This window comes from Schistocerca cancellata, chromosome 5, assembly GCF_023864275.1.
Source record: "Schistocerca cancellata isolate TAMUIC-IGC-003103 chromosome 5, iqSchCanc2.1, whole genome shotgun sequence".
Classification (NCBI taxonomy): domain Eukaryota; kingdom Metazoa; phylum Arthropoda; class Insecta; order Orthoptera; family Acrididae; genus Schistocerca; species Schistocerca cancellata.
The window spans coordinates 545676388-545703551 of record NC_064630.1 but is presented as its reverse complement, the minus strand read 5'-3'; the positions used below and the strand labels follow the sequence as shown (position 1 = coordinate 545703551).

The 27164-nt window shown below is 41.9% G+C and overlaps 1 protein-coding gene across 1 annotated transcript in view; it reads right to left on the bottom strand.

The window, feature by feature from the left end:
* Positions 1-27164, bottom strand: part of LOC126188670 (uncharacterized) — a 202231-nt gene that overhangs the window by 121451 nt on the left and 53616 nt on the right. The window contains exon 2 of the mRNA XM_049930275.1: positions 19442-19615. Coding sequence (XP_049786232.1) covers positions 19442-19486 — 45 coding nt within the window. The 5' untranslated portion in view covers positions 19487-19615. The remainder of the gene's footprint in view (positions 1-19441; positions 19616-27164) is intronic.

Here is a 27164-nt window from a genome sequence, read left to right as displayed (position 1 = left end):
CATCCCACTATGTGAATTCCAGGCTGGTACACAAGTCCCGCCTCAGTTACACGATTTGAAAATATTTGGAAAGAATAATACTACATGCAGACAATTGGGGTATACATATTCCATCCCGGGGGTAACAGGGTGCCAACAGGAAGGCGATTCGGCCACCCATTAAACTAATCGTGCCAAATAAGTAAATAGCGATACCGACCCTGCACCGATATGGGACAAAAGCACAAGAAATTTTTTTTTTGGAAATTATTATTTCTGCCGAAGTTAGCATGCTACTTTTTTATTTCTTTGCTTGAAGTCCTCAAAATAACATTTAGCACACAATAGGAGAAATATTTCACAAAATCATCATTGCTGCTAAATAACTACTTCTCTACCAAATCATCATCTCGGTTTTCTACTCCTTGATAAAGGGCGATGAAAGACAGACGTAATTTTGTTCTGAAAATTCTTCTCAATATTTACATTATCGTAATTGTTTACAGTCGATACGTGGAGAAATAACCGGTGCGGAGAGTCGATAATATTTTAGTGTGGTGTGGATGGAACTAATTTATTATAGGAATTTTTCGGAAGGTGAGTACAGTCCGCTCTCTATGTTATTACACTAAATTGAGGAGGTACTGCATGAAAGTAAGGAGTAAGGGGAAAAAAGCCCAAGAGGGATCTGAGAGCTTGTGCTTAATAAGCGAAGAAAGAATAAAAATGTCTGGACACTTAGATAATAAAAATTGGACTAAAGTGTCTGCACTTGCAAGAGGAATGAGAACATAGTAATGAGGCAGTGTGTAATAGACTATACTGCATCTCTAGAAACCAAGTGGGACTGTGGGACGAAAACGTACAGAATCCATAAAAGTTTTAAAGCGAAGTTGCACCTTATCGGATTTCCTAAGTGATTATCTTGCCTGTAGAAGTAAAAGCGAAGTGAATAAAAGAAGTCAGAACAATTACAAAAGAGTAAAGGATCACAGATCACGTAATCTTTCTGACTGTTATTGAACTGAGTTGGTAGGATACTTGAAGCGTAATTAGACTTAACATGAAAGAAAATAAGGCCAAAGCTATTAGGATATGCTAGAACAAGGGCAATTATTAACGTAGCATATAAATCGAAGAAGATGTAGGAGAAGTGACAGAATTTTCCACCTAGTTAGAAAACGGGTGAAGCAAAGAAGACATTAGGAGCAAACTACCGTACATGAAGAAAGCGTCACTAAAAGAAATATGCTATTACCAAACTGGGAAGGAAGGAACTAAGACAAAAGGGAGAAAAACTCTCTATGGCAGAGAAACATAGACGGCAGAGAAACCACAGAACTAGAAATCTGAGGAGGCGTACGGAGTACTGAACGAAAGGATATTGTTAACAAAAGAAACAAGGATGGAAATCTTCGAAAATTTTTACGTCAACAGAATAAAAAAAGAGGTTGGTGGGTATATACAGAAACAGTTCTGAGACATGAATGGGCAGATGTCAGGTGTAGCACCAATGCAATTATTGGTTTAGAAGCCAGCCACAAATTTGATTGAAATACGGTCAATGAACAGAAAACAATAAAAACTACACAATACTCAGTTGTATATAAGATCTGTAGAAGGATACTACGTCTCGAATCACAGTCACACGCTGTTATAAAGTTACATTTAACTGGGCTCTGCAGCACTGCACCCTACCAATACAGGTTAAGTTTGACAAACCAAACAACTCGTAATACAGAATTGGTGGCTTACGTACCTTCGTAATGTCGAAGAAGGTAGTTGAAAATTGGAAGGTAAAACTGATTTCAGGTGAAAACTGGGCTACAAACCCATATGCGTAGGAAAATATGATATTTTATGTAAAGAACAAAAGTCTCATTGGCTGGAAACGAGTCAGCTCAAAAAAAAAACCACTCTGGTTAATGTGAACCTGGTAGGAACAAGTTGCTAAATCAGTTGAACTAGTTGCCAAGTCTGTTTATACATGCTATCTCTCGCAATTTTTTCGCAGGACTGTTCTAAGTTACATAAGCTCTACGACAAGTTCAAGCTTTAAGTCTGACACACATCATATTTTACCTGTTTTGATAGCGCCATTTGTAGCGACACTGACATTTTTAATATTAGCCAGTCAGCGTACGCTTACGCAACGCACAGCAGAGCCGGTTCCCTGGAATTTTTCTCCCTATTTGTCAGCGACCGGCGAATAAAATGAGATGAACTGAACGATAAGATGGAAGTCATCTACACTTTTCGGAGTTAGCGCAGTGTAGATTATGTATGATGAACTAAAACTATTCCTTCGCCCAGTACCTTACCACCTCCGACCCGGTCTAGGCCCATTCTGTCACAGGAGTGCACTACAATTCGTTGTTCAATCTGACACACAATTGAACCATGTCTCCAAAGTACCCCGTCGTGTTAAATAAGATAGTAAGCTCAATCTTGCAACTATTCAGTAGTTACGTGTCTTAAGAACCTAAGAACACTTCATTTCAACTCGTCTGTTACGAAGGCGTGCTGAAAGTAGTGCTTCCGAATTTTTTAAAATTCTGTTCTTATATCGGTTGAGGTACTACATGTCACGCACATTACTTGGTCGACTTTCCTGCGTCGCTGACGCAAGATGCAACCCTAGAGGGCTCCGAACTGTAGAGTGTATTGTAACCGTCGGTGGATGACAAACAAACGCTGTAATCGATTTTCTAACCGCAGAAGAGTTCGTCCGCATACGGAGCACCCTCTTTCTCAGAATGACAATGCCAAATCACACAGGAACACTGTGACATCTGCAGCACTTCGAAGTTTTGTGTTTACTGTCACCGATCCTTCTTCATACAGTCCCGACTTTGCCCCACCCGATTTTCATCTGTTTCCAAAACTTAAAGACCACCTTCGAAGATTTCACTTTGGTAGCGATGAAGAGGTGCAAGCAGATGGGAGGTTGTGGCTCCGTCAACAAAGCGAAACATTGTAGAGCTACTGTGTCAACAATATTAACTCTCTTTGGAAGGGTGACTTAACTGAGAAATAAATCTGTAGACATGAAGAATAGAGATGCAGAATGTTAATCAAATTCGTGATTTACGTTAAAAGCTTTAAGAGTTTTCAGCCAAAAAATTCGGGGGCATCGCTTCTTAGCATGCCATCGTATTTATCAATTTAACCTCTAAAATGTGATCTCTTTCTCTAAAAGTCAACTGTATGTCTCCTTATTTGACTTCATCCTGAGTCTGCTAGTCTGTGTTGACCTTTCACCTTCACATATGTACCATACTCAGTATCATTTTAACTAAGCTAAATATTCCTGGAAACATTAGCGCCACCAATGATTGCACATTCCCCGTTGTGTGTAAATACAAGACAACTCAGACAGTACGAATGCTATAGATCGTTGATGAAAATTACAGTTTGGATCATTAAAGAACTACTTCATGGTTCTGATGACTGCTGGAGCCAAGCTTCTGCAGACCGTTTCATTGCATAAGAACATACTTACAGCGTCATATAAAATTAGATGAACGACAGAAAATTTCGAAATGGAAATGGGGCACTAAGATTTGCTAGGAAAATTCCGGGAAAGAACAGAGATTCTGGTATGTAAACGTGTTCAAAACGACGGACACATTAAATGAGTGCACACATGTACTGCTAGAATTAACAGCACAGTCCAGCCCATACGAAAGAGCAAGACCATGGAAATAATATTTTTTCTTCTTTAGGGCCAGCAGCATGATACATGTCAGACAATGACGTGAGTAGTAGGAAGATGCACCAGGATATCTGCTTATAATAATTAATCTTTGTTAACGACAGACTGTTTTGGCATTTATCGCCATTGTTAAGCACGTCTAGAATAATGTGACGTCCATATTACGTCGATAATGAGCTGGCTCTGAGCACTATGGGACTTAACTTCTAAGGTCATCAGTCCCCTAGAACTTAGAACTACTTAAACCTAACTAACCTAAGGACATCACACACATCCATGCCCGAGGCAGGATTCGAACCTGCGACCGTAGCGGCCACGCGGTTCCAGACTGTAGCGCCTTTAACCGCTTGGCCACCACGGCCGGCGATAATGAGCTGTGCTATAACAGTCATTGTTTTTGATTAGATGGTAAACGATGTAAATATGTTGAGAATAAGACGCTAATTGTGGTCTGACAGTAGTTTGACAATTCTACTCTTAGATCGCAGGAGTATAACCATGAATATTATTCTTAATACTTTAATGTCATTTACCATGTGATCAATACACTGACAGTTATAAGTCCGTTCTCTAACGACGTAATATGGACATTACATCATTATAGACTTAGTCGACAGTGGCAATAAATCCCGAAACAGTCTATCGTTAAAAAAGATTAATTATTATCAGCAGCTATTCTGATGCATATTTCTAATTAGGGAAACTAACAATATTTAAATGTAAACATTCGAAATAACGATGGTGTTATTCTCACGAACAGTTCTTGAGTAAACATAGAGAGTTCTAGTCTTTATTACATAGCTCACATAGGGATCAGAAGAATAAGACAAGAGAGATTAAAGGGCATACGGAGACATAAACAACCATTTCGCTTCGTTTCTTTCGTGAACAGCGTACGACAATGCGCGAGTGCTCATACCATATCAGACAGTCCGCCTAAGTTGAGGCAGCAGCGGAAATGTTGCTTTGGACCAATTCAGATGATCTCACCTTGGATTAGTACTGGATGTATCACTTTGATTCCGAAATAAAGGATAAACGCAAGCAACGGAAACATGGGAATAATTCTCACCACTGCCGAAAAAGACGAAGGTCCTACGATCACTGGGCAATGTGTTGGTGAGTGTTTTTCTGATTACTATGGTATGTTCACAAATAATTCGTGTAAGGAGCAAAAAGTGACAGGAGCATAATAATCGAAATCTCCTGACGAGGCTACGGAGGCGGTCAAGGCCATGGGTTGCTGGGAGTTCACTAAAGTAGTGTTTTTGCTTCACGAGACAACGCCGAAGTTCATTCTGTCTAGGAAGCAGTGAAACTCGCTACTTTTTTGTGCTATCGAATTTGGCTTCAATCCCCGTATGCACCCGTCTTCTTTTCTCTGTTGAAGAAATATTTGCGTGTTGTATCTTTCCGCGAACGGTGGTCGAAAAGTATGTACATGTAAGTCTTCCGGGTTGTAGACATCAAGCTGTAAAATGATGCCTCAGTATTTCGTCTTCTATTGAAGGTGCCATTCGCCAGGATGAGTAATCCTGTGAGCAACTTAGAAGTATCTCATGAAAAGTGAGTGTGGCCGTGAAAGCGTGTTTTTTCTCCACGACACAACGCCCAAACTCAATCTACTTAGGGAGCAGTCAAACATGCTACTTCTCTGGGCTATCAAAATCCCGTTAAAAAGTTCTAGGACCTGTGGAGGGGAGTGAGTACATAATATTCTGAATAGGAACCCATGTCCGGAAACGTACTGTTTCCGTTCTACGACGGTTTCAATTCAGATGTTTAACTGATCCACTTCTGCTTGAGGTGGTTCTGTTGGAATTTATTATCACTCTCGCATTATAGACATGTCTCCATGATAACAGTCTACTGAAGTCCCTTATCACCATAAAAATTCTATCTCAGTGGCTCTTACAGAAGGCACTAAACCAATATATAGAGAGTTGGGGCTTATTGATCATCTCTGTAAATGTATTTTAGATTGTACTGAGAACCAAAACGTATCGTTGAAAACCTAATATGGAGTCGTGCGCACAAAGAGAATGTATTTTCTGGGATAAAAACCGAAACAGTGAGTAAGTAATGCTGTTATTTCATTCAACGATGGTGATCTGGGTAGATTAAAGGTCCTGACAAGGCTTGAAGTAGTACGTGATATTAACGCCATCAAAGGTTGAGGCTTTGCGCTGTATACCGATCCTGCCTTGGAGGCGGTTAAGTGGGAGATGTGTCTCAGAGCTGGATAGTTACAGATGGTGACGCGAGACTGGACGCGCACGTAGTTTATGTATCAGCCGATAGGGGACAATATTGGATAGGGGGACTGTGATTTTAGTTTCGATTGTGCCCACTAGAGTGCACTAAAGTAATAGAACGTTTTTCATAAACTGTTCTAGTATTTTCATAAAGTGTTATTATGACTTTTTGTGTAGGTAAAATGTTATAAATGTGTTTTAGCAGTATGAATGATGTGTGAGTGTGGTTTAAGATTAATACGAAGATGATTGTTTAACGAGTTATGTAGTGGGATTTAGTGTGAGAACATTTCGAAGAAGTATGGATGTGGACAAAGGGGATTTTTGTAGAATAGATTTGTAAAGTAAGTTTATGGTAAAGGGAAAGTTAATTCAGGTATAAATAACAATAATAAATAACTGTATGCATAAACAAAACTTCAGCATATTAGATAATTACGTCGGTAAAAAGTGCAGTCGTTAAGTTTACTATTTTGCGATTGGTTATTGATGAAAAGCGCGGACTGACGAGGGACAGTGTTGTTTTGCTATTGGCTTTTGAGTAAACTGACCAATGGTTAAGCAATATTCTTCGCGCGCCTTTCCCTGCTGGTAGAGAAGACTTAGAGTATTCTAGGGAAGAGTCGGAGTCTAGTTATGAAACAGTTCGGACGTGTGTAGTAGTAGTTCCGATGGAAATGATAAGTTGCAGGATCTAGCAGTGTTTCATACATGAAAAGTGTGGTAAAGTGACGGCTTAATTATTCCGATGGGCGTATAGAAATTTCGGAATTTTTAAGTGAATTTTGTGACGAGAAAAGACATATATTACGCGTGGAGTATTGAGCAAGTCGGTGGCTAAAAACTGTGACTGCATTTGCTACCGACAGACTTAATATTTGCCGAGCATTCTCAATCAAAAACAATCAGTATTTTAGTAGCTATTACGTTTTCGGGAAATGCAACACTATAAACTTGCTAACATGAGTGAAAGGGATTGTGAGTGACTGTGTTAAGACGAGCACGGGCTTGGCAGTTATACTTGTTCACCTAAGTTTCAGAATACATTAATTGAGGACAAAATTTCCAACCTTTCATTTCTTGTGAAAACTTTCTCCCAAAAGGGAGATTAGAGACTTTAATTGCAGCCTGGTTCACGTCGAAGTACAGTAGGTTTCGCTCGGCTTCCCTACTGATGATATGCTGAGACAATGTTCACAGGTAGGTACAGGTTCGTCGCAAAGGGACGGAAAGAACCGCGCCGCCGCAAGGTCTCCAGCTTTTGGGCGATGTTTCAGTAAGCGAGACTCACTACACAACTGAATATAATACAAAGAAAGAAATGCAGCAAGCAGAAGGAAAGGAATAGATGAAGAATAAGAACCAGAAGCTGACTCTGATGACTGTGCTGGACGCATTTGATAACAAAATAAGAGATATCTGTGAATTTTCATAATGGATTACTTTAATCGCGTTTTCTAGCACTTGACATTTTCGGTGCTACATGTACCTTTATCTCCGAAATCAGTAAACTGTTGTTCAAATTTTCAGAAATGCTGTAACACAGTTAAGATGTGCCACTAAACTGGAAACATGTCAAGAACTGTCTTATTCTCCGAATTTATATGGAATTTTACTCAATTAAAAATGGCTTAAGAGTAAAAAAACTTCATAAATATAATACCAACAAAAAAGAAACATTAATTCTATTTCAGTGAGCTAAATATACATGCTGAAAACAGCTGTCAAAATTTTAGTGTTTCAGGTTTAACTGTTCCAGAGAGAAAAGGTACATAAATTAAGCAAATTTAACATTGGCTAGATAGGGCGTTCCAAATTACGTTAAGTCCGCGTTGGAGAAACTCAGTCTCGCGCTGGGTGTTGCCAGCGGAACACCCCATCCCACGTGCGAGCACACGTGCTGGCAGATACGGCAGCGGGGCTTCGGCGAGTCGCTTCGCCTGTCCTTTCCCGCCGCCACTTTCGCAGCGCCACGCCGAAGGCTGAGCCAGGAGAACTGCGGCCTTGGGACCGCCGCACCCGCTGCACTGTAGGTAGCTCTCTGCCGTGAGCCAGCTGTACTCAGTGCACACTCTGACTCCTCACGCAGTACTTTTTTACAGACTCCCTGGTATGTAGACCTCACAGATAAGTGGCGTGGTTTTAGAGAGGGATAAATGTTCCAGCTGGTAAGGTGGAAGAGTAAGTAGTGGAGCAAAGTACGTACAAGTCCATTTTGTTAGTGCTGGTTGCCTACATCAGGGGCAGGTATGCACTCAGGGGCAAACCTATTGTCCTCCTTTGATTGACAGGTTCTTAATCTATCGTTCTCTTAAGTTCTTTGCCATGTCACCACCATTTCCTGTCAATCAAAAGGATATGGCGGTGACATGGAAAAGACTTAACAGAACAATAGGTTACGTACCTGTCAATCAAAGGAGAACAATAGATTTACCCCTGAGTGCATACCTGTACCTGATGTAGGCAACCCACACTAACAAACTGGACTCGTACGAACTTTTCCCCACTACTAGCGTAAACTGCATGGTTATTGCGCATGTGAGCAGAGGATTTGAACAGTGTGACCCAAAGTATGCGGACACCTATTAGTGGACATTAAGATGCAGTGTGCCCACCCTGTGCATTCATCTACTTCTACATACACTCTCTGCAAACCACCATACGGTAGGTGCAGGAGGATATGCTGTACCACTACTAGTTGTTTCGTTTCCTGTTCCACTCGCAGTCAGAGCGAGTCGCCTTTTCCCCAGGGTTCCCCATTTGAGTTTCTGAGGCATCGCCGGCCGCGGTGGCCGTGCGGTTCTGGCGCTGCAGTCCGGAACCGCGGGGCTGCTATGGTCGCAGGTTCGAATCCTGCCTCGGGCATGGGTGTGTGCGATGTCCTTAGGTTAGTTAGGTTTAAGTAGTTCTAAGTTCTAGGGGACTTATGACCTAAGCTGTTGAGTCCCATAGTGCTCAGAGCCATTTTTTTTTTCTGAGGCATCTCCCTAACACCTGTGTGTTGTTCGAACCTACCAGTAATAACTCCAGCAGCCCACCTCTGAAATGCCTCGATGGCTTTGCTCAACCCCATCTGGTACGGATCCCAATCACTTGAGCAGTATTCAGAAACAGGTCGCACTAGCATCCTATATGTGGTCTCCTTTATAGGTGAACCACACTTCCCTAAAATTCTCACAATAAACCACAGCTGACTATTCTCCTTCCCTACCACAATCTTCACATTCTCGTCCCAGTTCATATCGCTTTGCAACATTACACCCAGATCCCTAAACGGACTTGATTGTGTCAAGTGGGACATTACTAACGCTGTAACCAAACATCACAGATTCATTTTCGCTACTCATCCGCATTAACTTACATTTTTTACATTTAGAGCCAGCTGCCATTCATCACACCAACTATAAATCTTGTCTAAGTCATCTTGTATCATCCTACAGTCATTCATATTGGACTTCTTCCTGTACACCACAGCATCATCAACAGACTCTGCAGATTGATGCTCATCCTATATGCCAGATAATTTATGTATATAGAAAATAGTAGCCGTCCTGTCACACTTCCCCCAGGCTTGACCTCTGCTGAGGACACTTTCAGTGACGTGTCTGAATGGCTGTGGAGCAATAGCAGCTCATTTTTCCAAAAGACCCAGTACCAGAGAAGGTAGTGATGTTGTACGCTGTGGTCTGGAACAAAGGCGATGTTCTAACTCATCCCAGAGATGTTCCATCGTATTCAGTTTGGGACTCTGGACAGGGCAGTTCACTGCAGGGAAGTTATTGTCCACAAACCATTGCATCACAGATGACAGAGTACATCGTCACGCTGATGTAAACAGTCATACTCTCCAAACTAATACTGTCACTAATCTTATAGCTGGAGACTGTCAGTTTCATTCTTTTTCTTCTCGAAATTAACTTGCAAATATCTACAGTTATAGAGAACTACTATTCGATATAATGAATGGAAATACTAAATCGTTCTGCACTTCATTACTATCATCCAGCTAAGATACATCCCTGTAGACAACAAACCATTAGTGAATTATCTGAGACTGCTGCCGACCATGTCTAATCGATAATTTGTGAACTGAGATCTTCATCAGTCCTGTTACGCTTCCTATGGGCTTACTCGTAATTGTTATTCGTTTCTATTGAACATAAACTGTCCAAAATTATATTACCTGTTCTATTAGAGAAAACCAGTTTAATCCATCATATATTTTAAGACAGACATTTTCTTTTTTAATTTTTGCTCGCTTGTATGTCCGAGTGTGTGTTTTCACTGTATTAATAGCCAAAGAGTTTAAATACTTTCATATCTGTTGTTCGTAGGAAAAAGGTAGATGACTCTTCCGAAATACATTTTTACAGCCCAAGTTTAAAAGTCCATATTGACCTATATAGAAAAATAGCTGATTCCAATGGCATTTCATCCTGTATACCGTAATAAACACACTTTCACCCAAGCAAAAGTAATTCTGCTAAAACGAAAGAAACCTTATGAGCAATGGTATGGCGCTGATTTACTCTTCAACGACGAATCTGATTAATTGGCACATCTAACAAATACGATAATAATGATAAATATAGAAGAGAGCGCACGTAGTGTAAAAGACAAGAAAGATAACGTGAATAAACTTTGCTCTTTAAAAAGAAAATTCAGGTAACATTATGTTTAGTGGAAAAAGTAAGAATTAGCCCCCAACTGACATTAACAGTCCACAGTACAGATTCTTAACAAGATCAGATATTCGTTGATGAACAGCAAACTAGGGAAGAGACTAGGAAAAAGGCGACATGTTAAGTTAGTCGAATAGTTTAGAGAAAAGTAAGCAAGATGTTTCATTGTCAACCGCTGTTCCAAAAACGAATACAGTCTCGAAACATGAAATTCTATATTTAGGCTGACGTCCATTCCAATTTGAAACCCCATTGCCAGTGGGTTCTGCTAGCCACAATCTGTTAGTCAGCTAGTTAGTCATGGAATATATTGACGAAAACTCTTATTGCGTGGAATACTTCATGAGTCCGTCACACACGTACAGAATACTGATCATTTACTGTTGTGTTCATGTACAACATTGAACCGTAATTTTGGATATACAAATGCTGGGATTCCGATCTGTCCCTCGTTTTGCTCTTGCCCTAAAAGGACGTACTTTCGAAGTCCATGGTTTGTAAGCAGCTGTGCCAAATATACGGGGTGGTCAGAAAGTCTGTAAAGTTTGTAAGGGTGTTGCAGGTTAGGTTGTGGCGAGAAATAGCTGTGAAGAAAAAAATCCATGACATTGCACGGTTTCGTTAGAGCTGAAGTCAACCAGTCAGAGCGTTATGGGCGCAAATGCAAGCAACCCGCCAGAGACGGTGTCGCCAAACGAGTTCTTCGGTTGGCCGCTTGAATTAGCGCGCGCAACGCCCTGACTGGCTAACTTCAGCGGTAATTAACTCCGATTTTTTTTTCTTGACAGTTATTTCTCAGCACAACCTACCACGCAACTCCCTTACAAACTTCTCAGGTTGTTTCTGACCACTCTGTATATGCAGTACGAAGTTCAGTGTTTCATTTTGGCTTTTAGTCTTATGTTTATGACTCTCATAGTTAGCTGAAAGTGAATCTCATTTCCAGTCACAAATGTTACCAGGAAGTAAATTTAGTTCGAGACTGTTGAATCCTTGACTGCTTGATACCAGAAACTATGTGCACGGAACCACTTATTTTTTTTGCGAAAAATCAGTTTATGAGAAAATGTAGTGTAGTTTATTAGTGACGAAAGTAGGCAGCAAGTAAGTCTGAAGTTAATAAATCTGCTGTGATACTTTCCGATAAAAACGTGCAAACATAGCTATTTGTTTCATAAGAGCCACGAAATATTTATTTCATCCATTTGCATATCTCAACTATACTGATTCAAAAATCCTAGAACACTCTACCGTGTAGTAGTTTCCTTTGATACACATAATTTGTTGATGGAATTGCACTTTGTATAGTACTAATCAGATATTTTATTCGTTTTTCATAGTCGTTCGCGTTTATGTCAATTCCAGCTCACTGCGAGGGTTCGAGCAACAGCATTGTTTATAGTCTCAAGCTAGAGTCTGTATTTACTGGCAGATCGAAAATATGTAACATCCGATTTTACTTCGACGGAGAAGAAAAAAAGAACAGGAAGTGGATGACCTGCCTGTTCACTGAAACTAAGTAGTTTTATTGTTCGCGATCGACGTTCTTTCTAAATGTAGAAATCTCCTTGCCAGATTTCCAGAATCAAGGAAATCAGAATCCTGCGGAATTTGTTTTTCTGGCAAGAGAAAACGCGTCGAAGAGTAGTGAATTTGACACCGCGCCTGGGGAAGCGGGTCAGACCACAGAAGCTACCAAGACGGCGACGCGAAGACTTCCAGTATCAACTTTTCCAACGAAGCAGCTGTTTTAATTTGTCAGCAGTGCAGTTCCTCAGTTACGTATATGTGACGTATTCTGTAAGTTTTCTCATTATCAGCTTTCAGTTACTCGGTTATTGCATATTTCGGACAAACAAACGCTACACATTAAGAACACCTCGAGTAATACACAGCCCAGTCACAGTAAAGTGACCACCACCTATGTTCGACATCGTAGGTCAATGACCACTCATAGACTGTAGGTAGTAACGCTAGCAATGGAGAGTATATGGAGCGTGTTGGGGGATCGCGGAAGACAGTGCATTCGTTGTCGTAAAGCGGAAACGTAGCGATTTATCTGACGTCCAAAAGGGAGTGATTATTGGCTTTCGGGCGACAGGTAAAAACATTTCCAAAAAGGCTAAGTTTGTAATCCGCTCGTGCGTTTCCGTGGTTAAACCATGCTGTGCGTGGCAAAATGGTGCTATCTAAAAGTGGCGCCCAGGCAACAGTGGTGCAGCACGGGCCATTTACACTATGAGATCACAAGTATCCGGACACCCCCAAAAATTGGGTGCATTGTACTGCCACCTACTGCCAGGTACTCCATATCAGCGACCTCAGTAGTCATTAGACATCGTGAGAGAGCAGAATGGGGCGCTCTGCGGAACTCGCGGACGTTGAATGTGGTCAGGTGATTGAGTGTCACTTGTACGCGATATTTCCACACGCCTAAACATCGCTAGGTCCACTGTTTCCGATGTGATAGTGAAGTAGAAACGTGAAGGGACACGTACAGCACAAAAGCGTACAGGCCGACCTCGACTATTGACTGACAGCGACCGCCGACAGTTGTAGAGGGTCTTAATATGTAATAGGCAGACATCTGTTCAGACAATCACACAGGAATTCCAAATTGGATCAGGATCCACTGCAAGTACTATGACATTTAGGCGGAAGGTGAGAAATCTTGGAGTTCGTGGTCAAGCGCCTACTCATAGGGCACACATCACGCCGGTAAATGCCAAACGATGACTCGATTGGTGTAAGGAGGACGATTGAACAGTGGAGAAACGTTGTGAGGAGTGATGATTCACGGTACACAATGTGGCGATCCGACGATAGGGTGTGAGTATGGCGAATGCCCGATGAACGTCTTCTCCCAGCGCCTGCAGTGCCTTCAGTAAAATTCGTATGCCCCACGAACTTGCAAGTCATTTTCAACCAGGTGTCCGGATACTTTTGATCACATAGTGTACAACTTCCTGCCTTGTCACGAACACTGCCCGTCTCAAAACGTTTTATACCACTTTGATCAGCGAGCTACACCATTTTGTTTTGGGTCCCCTAGCGGCGATTACGGTGCTACTGTGCGGGGATTTCAATGTGTGCCAAGACTGCAGACATGTAGCCGAGAAATAAGCAAAAATTAATTACATAAATTTACTTTAATGTGGTGACAAGCATTTTCAAAACCCATTGTATCACGGAAGCGGCAAATTTAATTCGTATCAGTTCTTTGTTTTAAATACGGTATTATATGAATAAGCCTTGATCGGATATTCTCGTATGCAGAGAAAGGTTAGAGTTTAACATTCTGTTGGCAATGAGGTCTGTGAAGACGGAGCACAAGCTCAGATGGATTAAGACAAACGACGCAAATCCTCGTCTGTTTGGTGAGGTATGGGTCATGGCTCGGGTCCTTTAGAATACAAGCCCAATGTCTTGCAGAGTCTTACCAGTAACTAATGCTCCCCTATTTTTAAGTCGAAATCAGTAGGAAATTTTAGTATAATAAAACTTCATTTAGGATGTTACCTGATCAAATATGACTTAAAATAGCTGTATGAAGTGTGTTATTTTCATTCCACTAATTACGAGTCAGTTTTCCCCTGTCATCCTTCAAAGCAGTGCTACAGTGTTGGTGGTGGAAGGCAGATTGCTAAAATGAGTACCAATGCCCGATCGTTACAGAAAACCTGAAACGCTGAAGGAGCCCAAGTGATAGTCATCCGTTACTAATTTGGCTAAGTCATACCAGAGTGACTCGGGTTAAAAATGTTCAAGTACTACGCACGAGAGTGGTACTTCTTAATGAAAGGGGTATTTGCTTAGTGAACATATTACGCAAATTACCAGGTTACCAGGAAATAATAAAGGTCGTGGATTAGAACTAATTCAGTAGCTCCGCAGGCAAAACGAATAATTGCACAACATAACTGAAGTCAATTAAATTTACGTAATAAGCTGATGTATGAAAAATTCATGGTTAGCCTGATATCAACACATTATTGCTGTGGTACTGTTAATACTGAATAATTACGTAACATAATTGAAGCCAATAAAACTTACGTAATATCTTGTTGCAAGAATAATTCATCGTGGAGGATAATGTCCACACGTAAATTGCACTGATGGTGACTATCGGGATACCTACAGAATACAAATGAGCGGAAACGTGAATAAATAATATTCATTGTCAAGTAGTACTATTTTATTCTTCGTAGCCGTTCTACACTTATCTACCAAAACTGTCAACATTTGTTTCTAATACTACTGCCAATATTGTCCGTAGGTACTACTCACACTAAATTAACAGATAAACTTCGACGTCGTCGCTAGTAACAATAAATCCGGATTCAGATGAAGCGTCGAAGTTTTGCGTGCTTCAACAATGTTGCCATGTTTTATTCTAATGATCAATGTTTAAATCCGACCATACTTCCTTTTGCCACTCTGACTTGAGTACTCTGCAAGATAGCCTAGTTAGTTCGTCACAGATGACGGATATCATTTCTGACTGCCACAACGTCAAACATTCAGACATTTCTTTACCTCATGAAGTAAATATTACCTTTGCGCTTAACTCAACACAAGGTGTGTATTATTTAAACACCCTTCAAATAGCTATTATCGTTCTTTTTCTTATTAAAAGAGCATAAAATCTACAAATATGTCGCAAGTGCATTTCAAATTCATTACAATGTCTGTTCCACTTTTCCTAACGCTTGCGATACACGATTTGGGTCTTCTATTGTTCGTAACAAATTCCCTTTGTGCGAGAATTCTCGTTTCCATTAAGACAAAGTGCACGTAAAATTGTACAAGCCGCCCACCCATCAATCTCAGTGATGCACAGTGCTCAGCTACAGTTACACGAGACAGTACCGTACAATATTATGAACATATCTATCATGGTTTCGTAGAACACAGATACAAAGCAAATATAACGTCGTGTGGCATATAATGTTCAATACTTTTACGATTGTGTCAATGCTAACCAGGGTTCCCTTAAAGGAATTTTTTTTTCTGTTTTGTAAACTAAGATTTGTACTTCACAAGCACTGTGAATAGTAATAGATTTCTACAAATAAAATTTATTATTTTCCAATATCGTTCGTTATTGTAAACCATTTAAAGAATTTGCAATATCAGTAATGCAATAAATAAAAGTGCATAGCTGAAATGAATATTTTTTGGAAAGAATGACATTTTACACGTACTGGAGAAGCCAGTGATTACTCAACTGTCTGATTTAAACGTAATTTATTTTCCAGCACAATCACCACCTACTGCAATATGAAAAAACTGGTTTCGGCTGTCATCAGATCAAAAACATATGCCGTAGAAAAAAAAATGTTAAAATGTGTGTGAAATCTTATGGGACTGAACTGCTAAGGTCATCAGTCCCTAAGCTTACACACTACTTAACCTAAATTATCCTAAGTACAAGCACACACACCCGTGTCCGAGGGAGGACTCGAACCTCCGCCGGGATCAGCCGCACAGTCCACGACTGCAGCGCCGTTGACCGCTCGGCTAATCCCGCGCGGCGGCCGTAGAAAAGACGTTCAAAAATGGAAAAGACGTTCAAAAATGGTTGAAATGGCTCTGAGCACTATGGGACTTAACATCTGAGGTCATCAGTCCCCTAGAACTTAGAACTACTTAAACCTAACCAACCTAAGTACATCACACACATCCATGCCCGAGGCAGGATTCGAACCTGCAACCGTAGCGGTCGCGCGGTTCCAGACTGAAGCGCCTAGAATCGCTCGGACACAGCGGCCGGCAAACACCCGCTGTATGAAGCTGATTGCTATCGCATAGTCCACATCCGATGAAGCAATGAAACTAGATAAGTAGCAGTGTGTGAATAACATCTGGCTGCGTGTGTGCTAGATGTAGAACATTCCATTGCTAAATAAGGAGCAAGCTATATTCACGAAATGATGCCCCTCCCAAACACACACACATACACACACACACACACACACACACACAAACACACACACACAAACACACACACACTCACACAGAGCAGAGCAGGAATTCACGATGTTTATTAAAATATTCACCTGTGGTGATCTGACTGAAACGAATGGATTTTTTTCAAACTTTTTCCAAATTAACAATTGACGGAAAAATATTCAGCAATTGTGTGAACTCCTTGTCACCAGTATTATACACATATTTTTAATACTGGACACCATAACCACAAATTTGTTGAATAAAGACAATATTCTTCCACTTGGGCTGTAAATTTATTAAGACTTTAATTGCACCACTTGTTTAGGCTTAAAATACCGTTACATTCATTATGGACTATGTTGCGAGAACTGCGACTGATAATTAAAGTGAAAAAATCTGCCTCATTAATAATGGTTTTATTTCATATGCTACGGATTTCTATGGTTACATCATCATCATTCTGGGGAAGACATCTTTTACATGGCTGTTCTCGGTTGGCAGGATCGGAGATTTCTTGCAGCAGCATGTCAGGTGACTAAGATGTCACGACTTACGCTTTTAATAAGGAAATGAATCCGCCACAACATGTCTGACGTGACGTGAAAGATAGTTTAAAGATATAATAGTTTTTCTCTATATGCTACATCAATTCGTAAATGATTCAGTTAGTTATTAACGACATAAACCGCGATCGAACCTCTCAGCCACCTCAAATGCTGGTGAAAGAAACCGGCTCTAAAATAGCTACGCAAACGAAGCGTTTCACCTGGTGATGGTGTAGCGCCTAGAACCGCTCGGCCACTCCGGCCGGCTACTTCTTTTCACAGTTTGCCCTGAGCAATACGAAATACATATAAATATGGCGGAGATATGAGATGATATTCTGTCGTTTTTGCAACAACTTTTGCCGCCTTTAAGTGCACCGACTATACGTCAAACCATTGCGAACAGAGTAATTCGTAAAGCTTCGTCTGATTTCACTGCCGTTTTCATGTGGATGGTAGCTTGCTCTGGGTAAACACTAGAAAATGGGTTTTTCATCTGAAACCTGTTATATAACCAAGAAGAACAAATCAACTTATAGCCGAAGTGGAAAATGTCTTTCAACATTTTTCGCAGTCAGAGTGCTCACCTGACTGACATTTTTTACTTGCATGCCAATTATTTGTATCGGCTAATCACGTTACTGGACCGACTCAGATCTTAATTAATCACCTAAGCAACACACAAAATTTCAGTCTGAAAGTATGTACGTGCCCTCGGGCTTTAGCTTTTCCATAACTTCCCTAAATAACGTTAAGGCATATCTCGTGATGTTTCCTTCTCCCATTCCTAGCTGCGCTCCGTCGACGAGACATTAAACACTAGATCTTTCTTTTTAGGATGCCGCATCTCGGTAAAAACGGAACCCTTATAGGATCACTTTGTAGCCCGGACGTTAGTCTGTCTGTGTGTCCCACTGCTCAAACCCCACAAGTCGACAGTTACGTCACGTGTAAAGTGCTACGGTCCCTTGGCGACGCAAAAAAAGTGAAGATTCTAAGTCAATGCAATCAAAAGATTCAGACATCTCTATATATCACAGTTTGATGTTCGGGAACTATCAAAACCTACAGGGTACTTGCCTTTGACCTAGAGTCATAAAATTTGGCAAGAAGCAAGGTTTCACTGTAAACGTAAAGGAAAAAAAAAACACAGAAACTGTTAATTTGTAAATATAGCAAACCGACAAAACTTTTTCTTGCTTGTTATGAATGTCTATCTGTCCATCCATTAAGACCCCATTGTTCTCAGGCACGGATTGTCGTATCAAGTTGAAATTTACGTCACACATTAAGGTCTATTGTCCTTCGGTGGAGTAAAAATGTTAATCTTCTAAGTTGACGCAGTCAAAAGATACGGCCATTTATACCACATATTACACTCGCGAACGCTCATTAAAACCTATAGGCTACTTCCACTAGACGTAGAATCATTAAATCTCGCGAGATGGAAGGTTCCATGGTGTAAGAAAAGGGAAAAATCATCAGAAAATTGTTAGTTTGTAATTATATCACACGAAAAAACATTATATTGTCCAGAATGAGATTTTCACTCTGCAGTGGAGCGTGCGCTGATATGAAACTTCCTGGCAGATTAAAACCGTGTGCCGGACTGAGACTCGAACTCGGGACCTTTGCCTTTCGCGGGCAAGTGCTCTACCACCTTGCTCGTGAAAGGCACAGGTCCCGAGTTCGAGTCTCGGTCTGGCACACGGTTTTAATCTGCCAGGAAGTTTCATTTCTTTTGTCATTTGTTATCCGGTTTCAGACTCGAAATTAAAACATTCTAGAAAGCCTTTGAATCCCTGGGACCGATATCTTGCCAGTATCAACGTCGACAACACAAAAATAGTCGAACTCCTCGGTTCCCGGAATGGATGGACTGTCTATACACATATTTAAGTATGTACGGAAACCTCAGTGAGCGAGTTCACGAGTTAATTTTTTTTATAGTAACTATATTATATAGTTCAGCGATGATGAACGTCTATAGATGTTTCATTTCGTTCCGAAAGACCGAATGGGGAGTTGCGAATTAGCCACGACTTCACGACTCCAGACAAACACCTATTACCAGCAACCGAACTGATGTGATTTCCTTCCGGGCTCCACTGAGTGCGATGTCGATACAGTATGAGTAAACTGATGTGCGTGATCCACAGATGTTAAGTTATCCGTTACGGAAAACACATGCTGAGGGAAGTGATTTCTTCCGCACTGGTGAACACGCAAGTTTGCAGCGGCAGCACCACTAACATCACCCACACCACCGTCTGCGTGCACAGTGCCGGATCCACCACCAGAAGAGGACAGTACCTTCTTGGTCATGAAGTTCTCGTAGGTGCCGTAGCCGCGTCCCATGGCGGCGTCCGGTGCTCCTAGAGCTGCTGGAAGGATGCGCTGCTGTTGCTCGCTGTACTGTCTTGAGGGCGCCTCGCCGCTGCTCTGGCGCGGAAAGAAGATGGCGGAGCGGGCGCGCCGCTGGAGAACCTGTTGGTTATATAAACGGAGTCAGTCACAAGACCTGGCGGGCGCGCTCACGTGCTCGCAATGGCCTGGCGTGGCCTCGCTTCGCCTAGTCTCTCGCGCTGACCAAGCCCTCGTCTTGAGTTCCGCAAATTAACCACACAGCAGCGGCGCACTAGCCCGTTCACCACACCCGCAAACAGCCCCTTGGGGACAAGCACTCGGGAGCTGCGGTCGCATGTGTCTAGTGCCGTACTTGTCAGTTATTGCTCGGATTAATAACTAGGGTACACGGAACACCATTACTAGAACCAGGAACAGACATCTACGTTAGTTAGGAACCAAGTGCCCCTGCTTGTATGATGGTTCATGAACAACGATTACAACTTTCCTGAGTCAGTAATCCTACATTCAAGTTGCATCTGATTGAAATAAGTTGCCCTTTGCTGTCCGCTCATTCGATCGAGCAGAACGAGAACACTTATATAATACAGGGAGTTACGTGATCAGTTACAAAAACAGATCTAGTGCTGCACTTGCTAGTTCTTGTACGACTTAACAACTAGGGTAAGCGAAACACCAGTACCAGAAGCAAGGAGCGGTGACCACGATGGTTCATCAAGACCTCTTATAACTTTTCTCAGTCAATGATCCTACTTGGGTAAGTTACATCTAAGTTATACTTTACTGTCCGTTCATTCAACCGAGCAAAACGAGTTCACTTATATAATACAAAGACTTCAGTGGTAACTAAAAAAAATGCACCGAATGAAGCAACGAAAGGGGATACAAATCTTTAAAAAATCTGACTGACAGCTAAGCAAAACGGCTAGAGGTTAAATGTTACGATTTAGAAGCATATTTCACTAGGGCAAAGATAGAAATCGCCTACAAGAAAATTAGGGGCTTTTGGGGAAACGAGAAGGAGCTGTGTAACTATTAAGAGCTGAGATGGAAAACCGGTCCTAAGCAAAGAAGGGGAAGCTTAAACGTAAGAGCAGTTGTGTAGTGTGTATACAACGGAGACCAACTTGAAGGCAATATTATAGAATGGGAAGTAAACCTAGATGAAGATGAGATACTGCGAGAAGAATTTGACAGAACTCTGAAACATCTAAGTTGAAACAAAGCCCCGGGAGTAGACGCTGTTCAGAAGTACTGATAACCTTGCGAGAGCCATCCATGACAAAACTCTTCCGTCTAGTGTGCAAGATGTATAGGACAGACGAAATGCACCTCAAATGGGTCAAATGGCTCTGAGCACTATGGGACTTAACTTCTGAGGTCATCAGTCCCCTAGAACTTAGAAGTACTTAAACCTAACTAACCTAAGGACATCACACACATACATGCCCGAGGCACGATTCGAACCTACGACCGTAGTGGTCGTGCGGTTCCAGAATGTAGCGCCTAGAACCGCTCGGCCACTCCAGCAGGCGAAATACACCTCAGATTTCAATAAAAATGTAATAATTCTAATTTCAAAGAAAGCAGTTGCTGACAGGTGAGAAAATTACCGAACTAGCAGTTTAATGAGTCATTTTTGCAAAATACTAACACGAATTATTTTCAGAGCAATGGAGAAACTGATAGAAGCCGACTTCGGCAAGATCAGTTTGGATTCTGGAGAAATGTAAGAACAGGTGAGGTAATACTGACCCTACAACTTATATTAGACAGCAGGTTAAGGAAAGGCAAACCTGTGTTCGTAGCGTTTTCATAATGTTGACTGGAATACTGTCTTTGAAATTCAGAAGCTAGCAGGGGTAAAATAGAGGGCGTGAAAGACTATTTACAACTTGTACAGAAACCAGCAGGCAATTATGAGAGCCGACGGGTGTGAAAGGGAATCAGAGGTTGGGAAGGGAGTGAGAAAGGGTTGTACCCTATTTCCTATGTAATTTAATCTGTACATTGAACAAGCAGTAAAGGAAACCGAAGAAAAATTTGTAGTAGGGATTAAAGTTCAGGGAGCAGAAATAAAAACTTTGAGGTTTGCCAATAACATCGTAATTCTGTTAGAGACAGCAAAGGAGTTGGAAAAGCAGTTGAACGGAATGGACAGTGTCTTGAAAGGATAAGATGAACATCAACAAAAGCAAAACGAGGATAATGGAATGTAGTCGAATTAAATCAGGTGATGGTGAGGGATTTAGATTAGGAACTGAGACACTATAAATAGTAGATGAGTTTTGTTATTTGGGCAGCAAAGTAGCTGATGATAGCCGACGTAGAGAGGCTATGAAATGTAGATTGGCAATGGCAAGAAAAACATTTCTGAAGAAGAGAAATTTGTTAACATCGAATATAGATTTAAGTGTTTGGAAGTCTTTACTGAAGGTATTTGCCTGGAGTGTAGCCACGTACGGAAATGAAACATGGATGATAAACAGTTTGAACAAAAACAGAATAGAAGCTTTCGAAAGTTAGTGCTACAGAAGAATGTTGAAGATTAGATGGATAGTTCACGTAACTATTGAGGAGTTACTGAATAGCATTGTGGAGATAAGAAATTTGTGGCGCAACTAGACTAAATGAAGGGATCAGTTGATATGACACATTCTAACACATCAAAGGATCACCAATTTAGTATTGAAGGGAAGTGGGAGGGGGAGGGAGTAAAAATCTTAGAGGGAGACGAAGAGATGGATACGTAAGCAGAGTGAGAAGGATGTAGGTAGCAATAGTTATCCAGAGATGGAAAGAATCGCACAGGATAGAGTAGCATGGACAGCAGTATCAAACCAGTCTTCGGACTGAAGACAACAATGTCAGTTCTCACACGACTTACAATAACAGTTGCCGAAGGTGATATTTCGTGAGAAAGGAACCCAAGGAATTTCGCAGAGTGAGGGATGAAATATTAGCGTTCCTGCAAAATGGGTCAATGGTATCTGTGATATGTAGTTCGACTCTACGGACAGTGTACATGAGGACTTCGATCACGACGATACGAGCTTAACAAGTGAAAATGACACTGAGACAGGTGTGGAGCCACGCAATTAATCATCCTTGTCGGACAGGGAGCCACGGATCCCGCCTCCAGTGAAACGTAGTAAAGGGTAATCGTTGTCCAAGGAGCGGGTGCTGAACACAATTACGTACATGGAAGAATATCCGCAGCATAGTAAAAAAAAAACTATTCTTAACATATCTCGAATAAGCCTATAGCAACATGACAGTGTTGTGCATAAGAAAAACTATCCTTATTCCAGGACGCACAAGGCTCACTTGTTACAAATCTGGCGTTTGCGCGTTTCAAGGATGCTCGATAAAGTTTGCAGGATGTGCTTGATTGTGATCTACTGCGTGAAGGACATCAGACTGCGAGAGACATTGATTTTAAGGGAAGCAGTGGATGGTTGTATAACTTCAAAGAGTGCTACAGTACTGGAAGACGTAAAGTAACGAAATTTCAAACCAAACGTTAACTTGACGTAGCACAGCAAACTGCGGAAACGGCCCGAAAATTTGTAGGTGAGGTAAACAAACTTATCCCATTGTTCAGTATGGAATTTTCTTCCAACTGCGACCAATATGAAAGGAACTCTGGAAATTAGACGTACCAAGTGAGTTGCATCAAGATCAACCAACATAAATGTCTTAACGCATTTGTATTCAATTATGTCGACTGTTAATCTGAGCTGGAGAGTTATTTATTGTGCTGCGAGAAGTTTGAGGTGCTTTGCCCCTAGATTCTCGTGTGCGTGATCTTACAAGGCCAGCAGAGAATATTTACGTCTCAGCAAGCAAGAGTAGAAACGTGGGCGTAAAAGAACTACAGTTACGGTACGGGCTCTGCTTCTGGCCAGTAGCTGGTCAAAATAACTTACTTTTGCTTGTTTCGTGGTCCTCGTATAACAATCATACTCATTCATGGCGAATTATCCCTTCTGAAAAGTGTATGATCTTATAGTTCATATTACCTGGAACCACTGGACAAATTCAGCCTCTGAATGTTTGTTTTTTCCGTGCCTATAAAACATATTACCGCACTATGTGTAGCCTTAAAGGATAGCCATTTTCACGATAAGTCAGACAACAGACTATTTGGCTTTCGGTGGCATGCCATCACATTCAATCAGTTCTCATCACCTTGTTGCACCAGCATTGCTCTATATGCATTCTTTAAGAGTGGATTCCTAGCTGAACCTCCTGCACCGTTTGTAACTCCCAAGGAGATCGACTTCGACCTTGATGTGAGTCTCTGTGATCACTGTGGCGCACCATTTTCTATTCTGTGTTTGCTGCGTTGTCCGAACAAGACACAGCCAGGGCAAAAGCACCTCAGGCGCAAAGATGCGACTTGATGCCAGTGCCGTAGAGACTCGTGACTTGCGTGAGTTCCACCAGCACCGCGGGCGGCGCTGAGGATGAAGATATCGACTTCGCCTCGGTCAATGACCGGAAGACAACGGCCAGAAGCCTACTCGGAAGATAGAAGAGCAGCACTAGCCCACTTGGTTCGAGATCATCGTCCACGGCTGACTTGGAATGTCGTTTAGTGAACTCTTAGAAGTGAACAGACAGTAGTTGTAAATTGAATTTGTTATGTAGTGTGAAGGTTACTACGATTATTTGCACTTAGCCATGGAGGGCCTTTTTTGTGTTATATTACAAGCAGTGTTGCAGACTTCATAATTCAACTAGTCACAAAGATAAGTAAACTTTTTCAACTCCTTTGTTACTGATTTGTTGGAGTGTTGTAGAACCTTCGTTCTCCTATCCCTTTACCTGACCGTGGGGCATGGTTGTGTAATAGTGGCAGGGCGAAATTGTCTTAGCGGTGTACTGCACTGCCTTTTCAGAAACTCACAAAGTCGGCCTACCGTAACAACAGCAGTAGCGATGAGGGTTTTACAAATGTGTCGACGAGGGTTCACGAAGGAGTTTATGGAGCAATTTAATAATTTGTTTTGAACATTTCTTGAACGCTACTACGTACGTATTGTGAAGTCTAACACATACATCCCATAGAAGGCTAAACTTTGCAGCTCCGTGCACTCATTTTCTGCCTCACACCTCATGCACATGGTGAGTCATTAGCAGTTAATATTTCTTTTGTCATAACTGTTAATAAAACACTTTCAAATGATCCTTACTAAAGATTGAACTAGTGACCTCACACTCAAAGGGTTCCCTGTCCGTCCACCTAGCCGGTATCCAAGGCGGCCCACAGTGCAACGTAATTTGACTAAGCAGCCGAGGCCGCGGACTCCGTTGCCCATGCAGGACCACGTGGAGGTCGGACTGCGTAGAGGTGTTCTGTCTTATCCTACGATACAGCTGTGATTACTTCTTGAAATTATGATACATGAGATTTCGATGCCGGCCACCGTGGCCGAGCGGTTCTACGCGCTGCAGTCCGGAACCGCGCGACTGCTATGGTCACAGGTTCGAATCTTGCCTCAGGCATGGAATTGTGTGATGTTAGTTAGCTTTAAGTAGTTCTAAAATTCTGGGGGACTTATGACCTCAGGTGTTAAGTCCCATAGTGCTCAGAGCCATTTGAACCATTTTTCTGAAATTTCGATATGGAAAATTATGAAACATTAATTTTTAAGAACAGAGATAGAAAAGATGGAAAATATTAGTGTTGGAGATAGTTGTCCCCTCACTGGTGCTGTTCAGGGAGGTGGTCTGTGCTAATTCCTTAGACTACTTTGTTCCAATTTTTCTATGTTAATATAATTTAAGTGCAGGCATAACATGGCGCCTGATGCAATAACCGGTCGATCTACCTTACTTAATCCATTGACAGGTTTCTGTTCTACCCTATCTGTGTGTTGTTATTTCTACATTTAGTGTCGTGTTTGTGTTATTTTTCTTTCGTCATTACATGTGTGTTGATTATCTAGATCTTTGGTTTTACGATTTTTCTACGTTTATGTAATCAGATGTTTTACGTGATACCTGGTACAATTACTAGCGACGAACTGGTCTACTTAATAGATAAACAGGTTTCTATTTTGATTTGTCTGTGTATTACCACTTCGTCATTTAGTGTAATGTCTGTGTCATGTACATGTCGTTGTTCATTTGTCTAGTCGTTGGTAGTAATGTCAGCGGAATCCGTTGTACTGAAGTCTTCATATTAGCTAACCCACACGCCTCACTGTCGTCTATCTCGATGGTTATATGGTCTCGTTTCTTTACAGGTAGTGCGTTCAATTTTGGGATTTGACCTGTGTGTTTGTTTCATAGTTCCCATTTGTATGCGTAACTGAGTATTTTTTGCAGCGTCTCTGTGGTAATGCCTTGTATGTTTCTGTGTAAGTGGCCCTACCACTCACAATACAGAGCTAAATGTTCCGGAGAACCATATTTTCCACATTGGCAGTCGCCGCTGTCAGCAAGCGGAACGCGTTGCATATGCGTCAAATAAGGGTCGCACATAGATAGGAAGTGAAGCATGCCACGGCTGAGATAGGCGTTTTTCATTCGTAGCCGTTCCCTGATGTTGGGAGGAAAAGGTGTACGGCCGACGACCCTTATCACCGCTGTTCCACTCTCGTTGCCAGATGTCCATCCGCCAGGGGTTTAGTTGCCGTATCTGCTCTATATTTCCCCCCGTAATTTCCCTGACGTTGTCGGATCTTCCCTTCTTCAGCCAGTAGGATGATGCAGCTCGATATTTGATGATTATATCTGCTAGAAATACGCCCAACACCATGTGCAGTGCCTCTACATAGGTGGCTCTGAATGCCCGTGGCAACCTAATGAAAGCAGTTCTCTATCCGCGGCGGCTCACAGTTATCGTGCAATCCCGCGTCCGGCCATCCTGAGTTAGGTTTTCCGTGATTTCCCTAAATCACTCCAGGCAAATGCCGGGATGGTTCCTCTGAAAGGGCACGGCCGACTTCCTTCCCAATCCTTCCCTAATCCGATGAGACCGATGACCACGCTGTCTGGTCTCCTTCCTCAAACCAACCAACCAACAGTTATCGTGTTCATCGCGAGAACGAGTCTATATGTGCCCAAGCACTTGCCACGCGTTGGTATACTCTGATGTACGTGACGGGTAGTCTGTCATCATATTTAAACGTGCTAAAAAATGGTTCAAATGGCTCTGAGCACTATGGGACTCAACTTCTGAGGGCATTAGTCCCCTAGATCTTAGAACTAGTTAAACCTAACTAACCTAAGGACAGCACACACATCCATGCCCGAGGCAGGATTCGAACCTGCGATCGTAGCGGTCTCGCGGTTCCAGACTGCAGCGCCTAGAACCGCTCGGCCACCCCGGCCGGCCCACACGTTTTATTTACTGTTGAAGTTACGAGGGCCGTTCAATATGTAATGCAACACATAGTTTTTCTCGGCCAGTTTCGGTTCAAAAATGTAGAATTTGTCGTGAAACATCGTGGAATATTTCCGCTTCAGCTCCTATAGTTTCATGAAGTTCCAGTAGGTGGCTGCGCTATACGTAGCCTTCAAATGGTGGGTCTAACGGAGTTGCGTTCCAAGCAGAGAGCTGTCACTGTGTTTCTTTTGGCTGAAAACCAGAGTGTCGCAGATAATCATAGGCGCTTGCAGAGTGTCTACGGAGACCTGGTAGAGAACAAAAGCACGG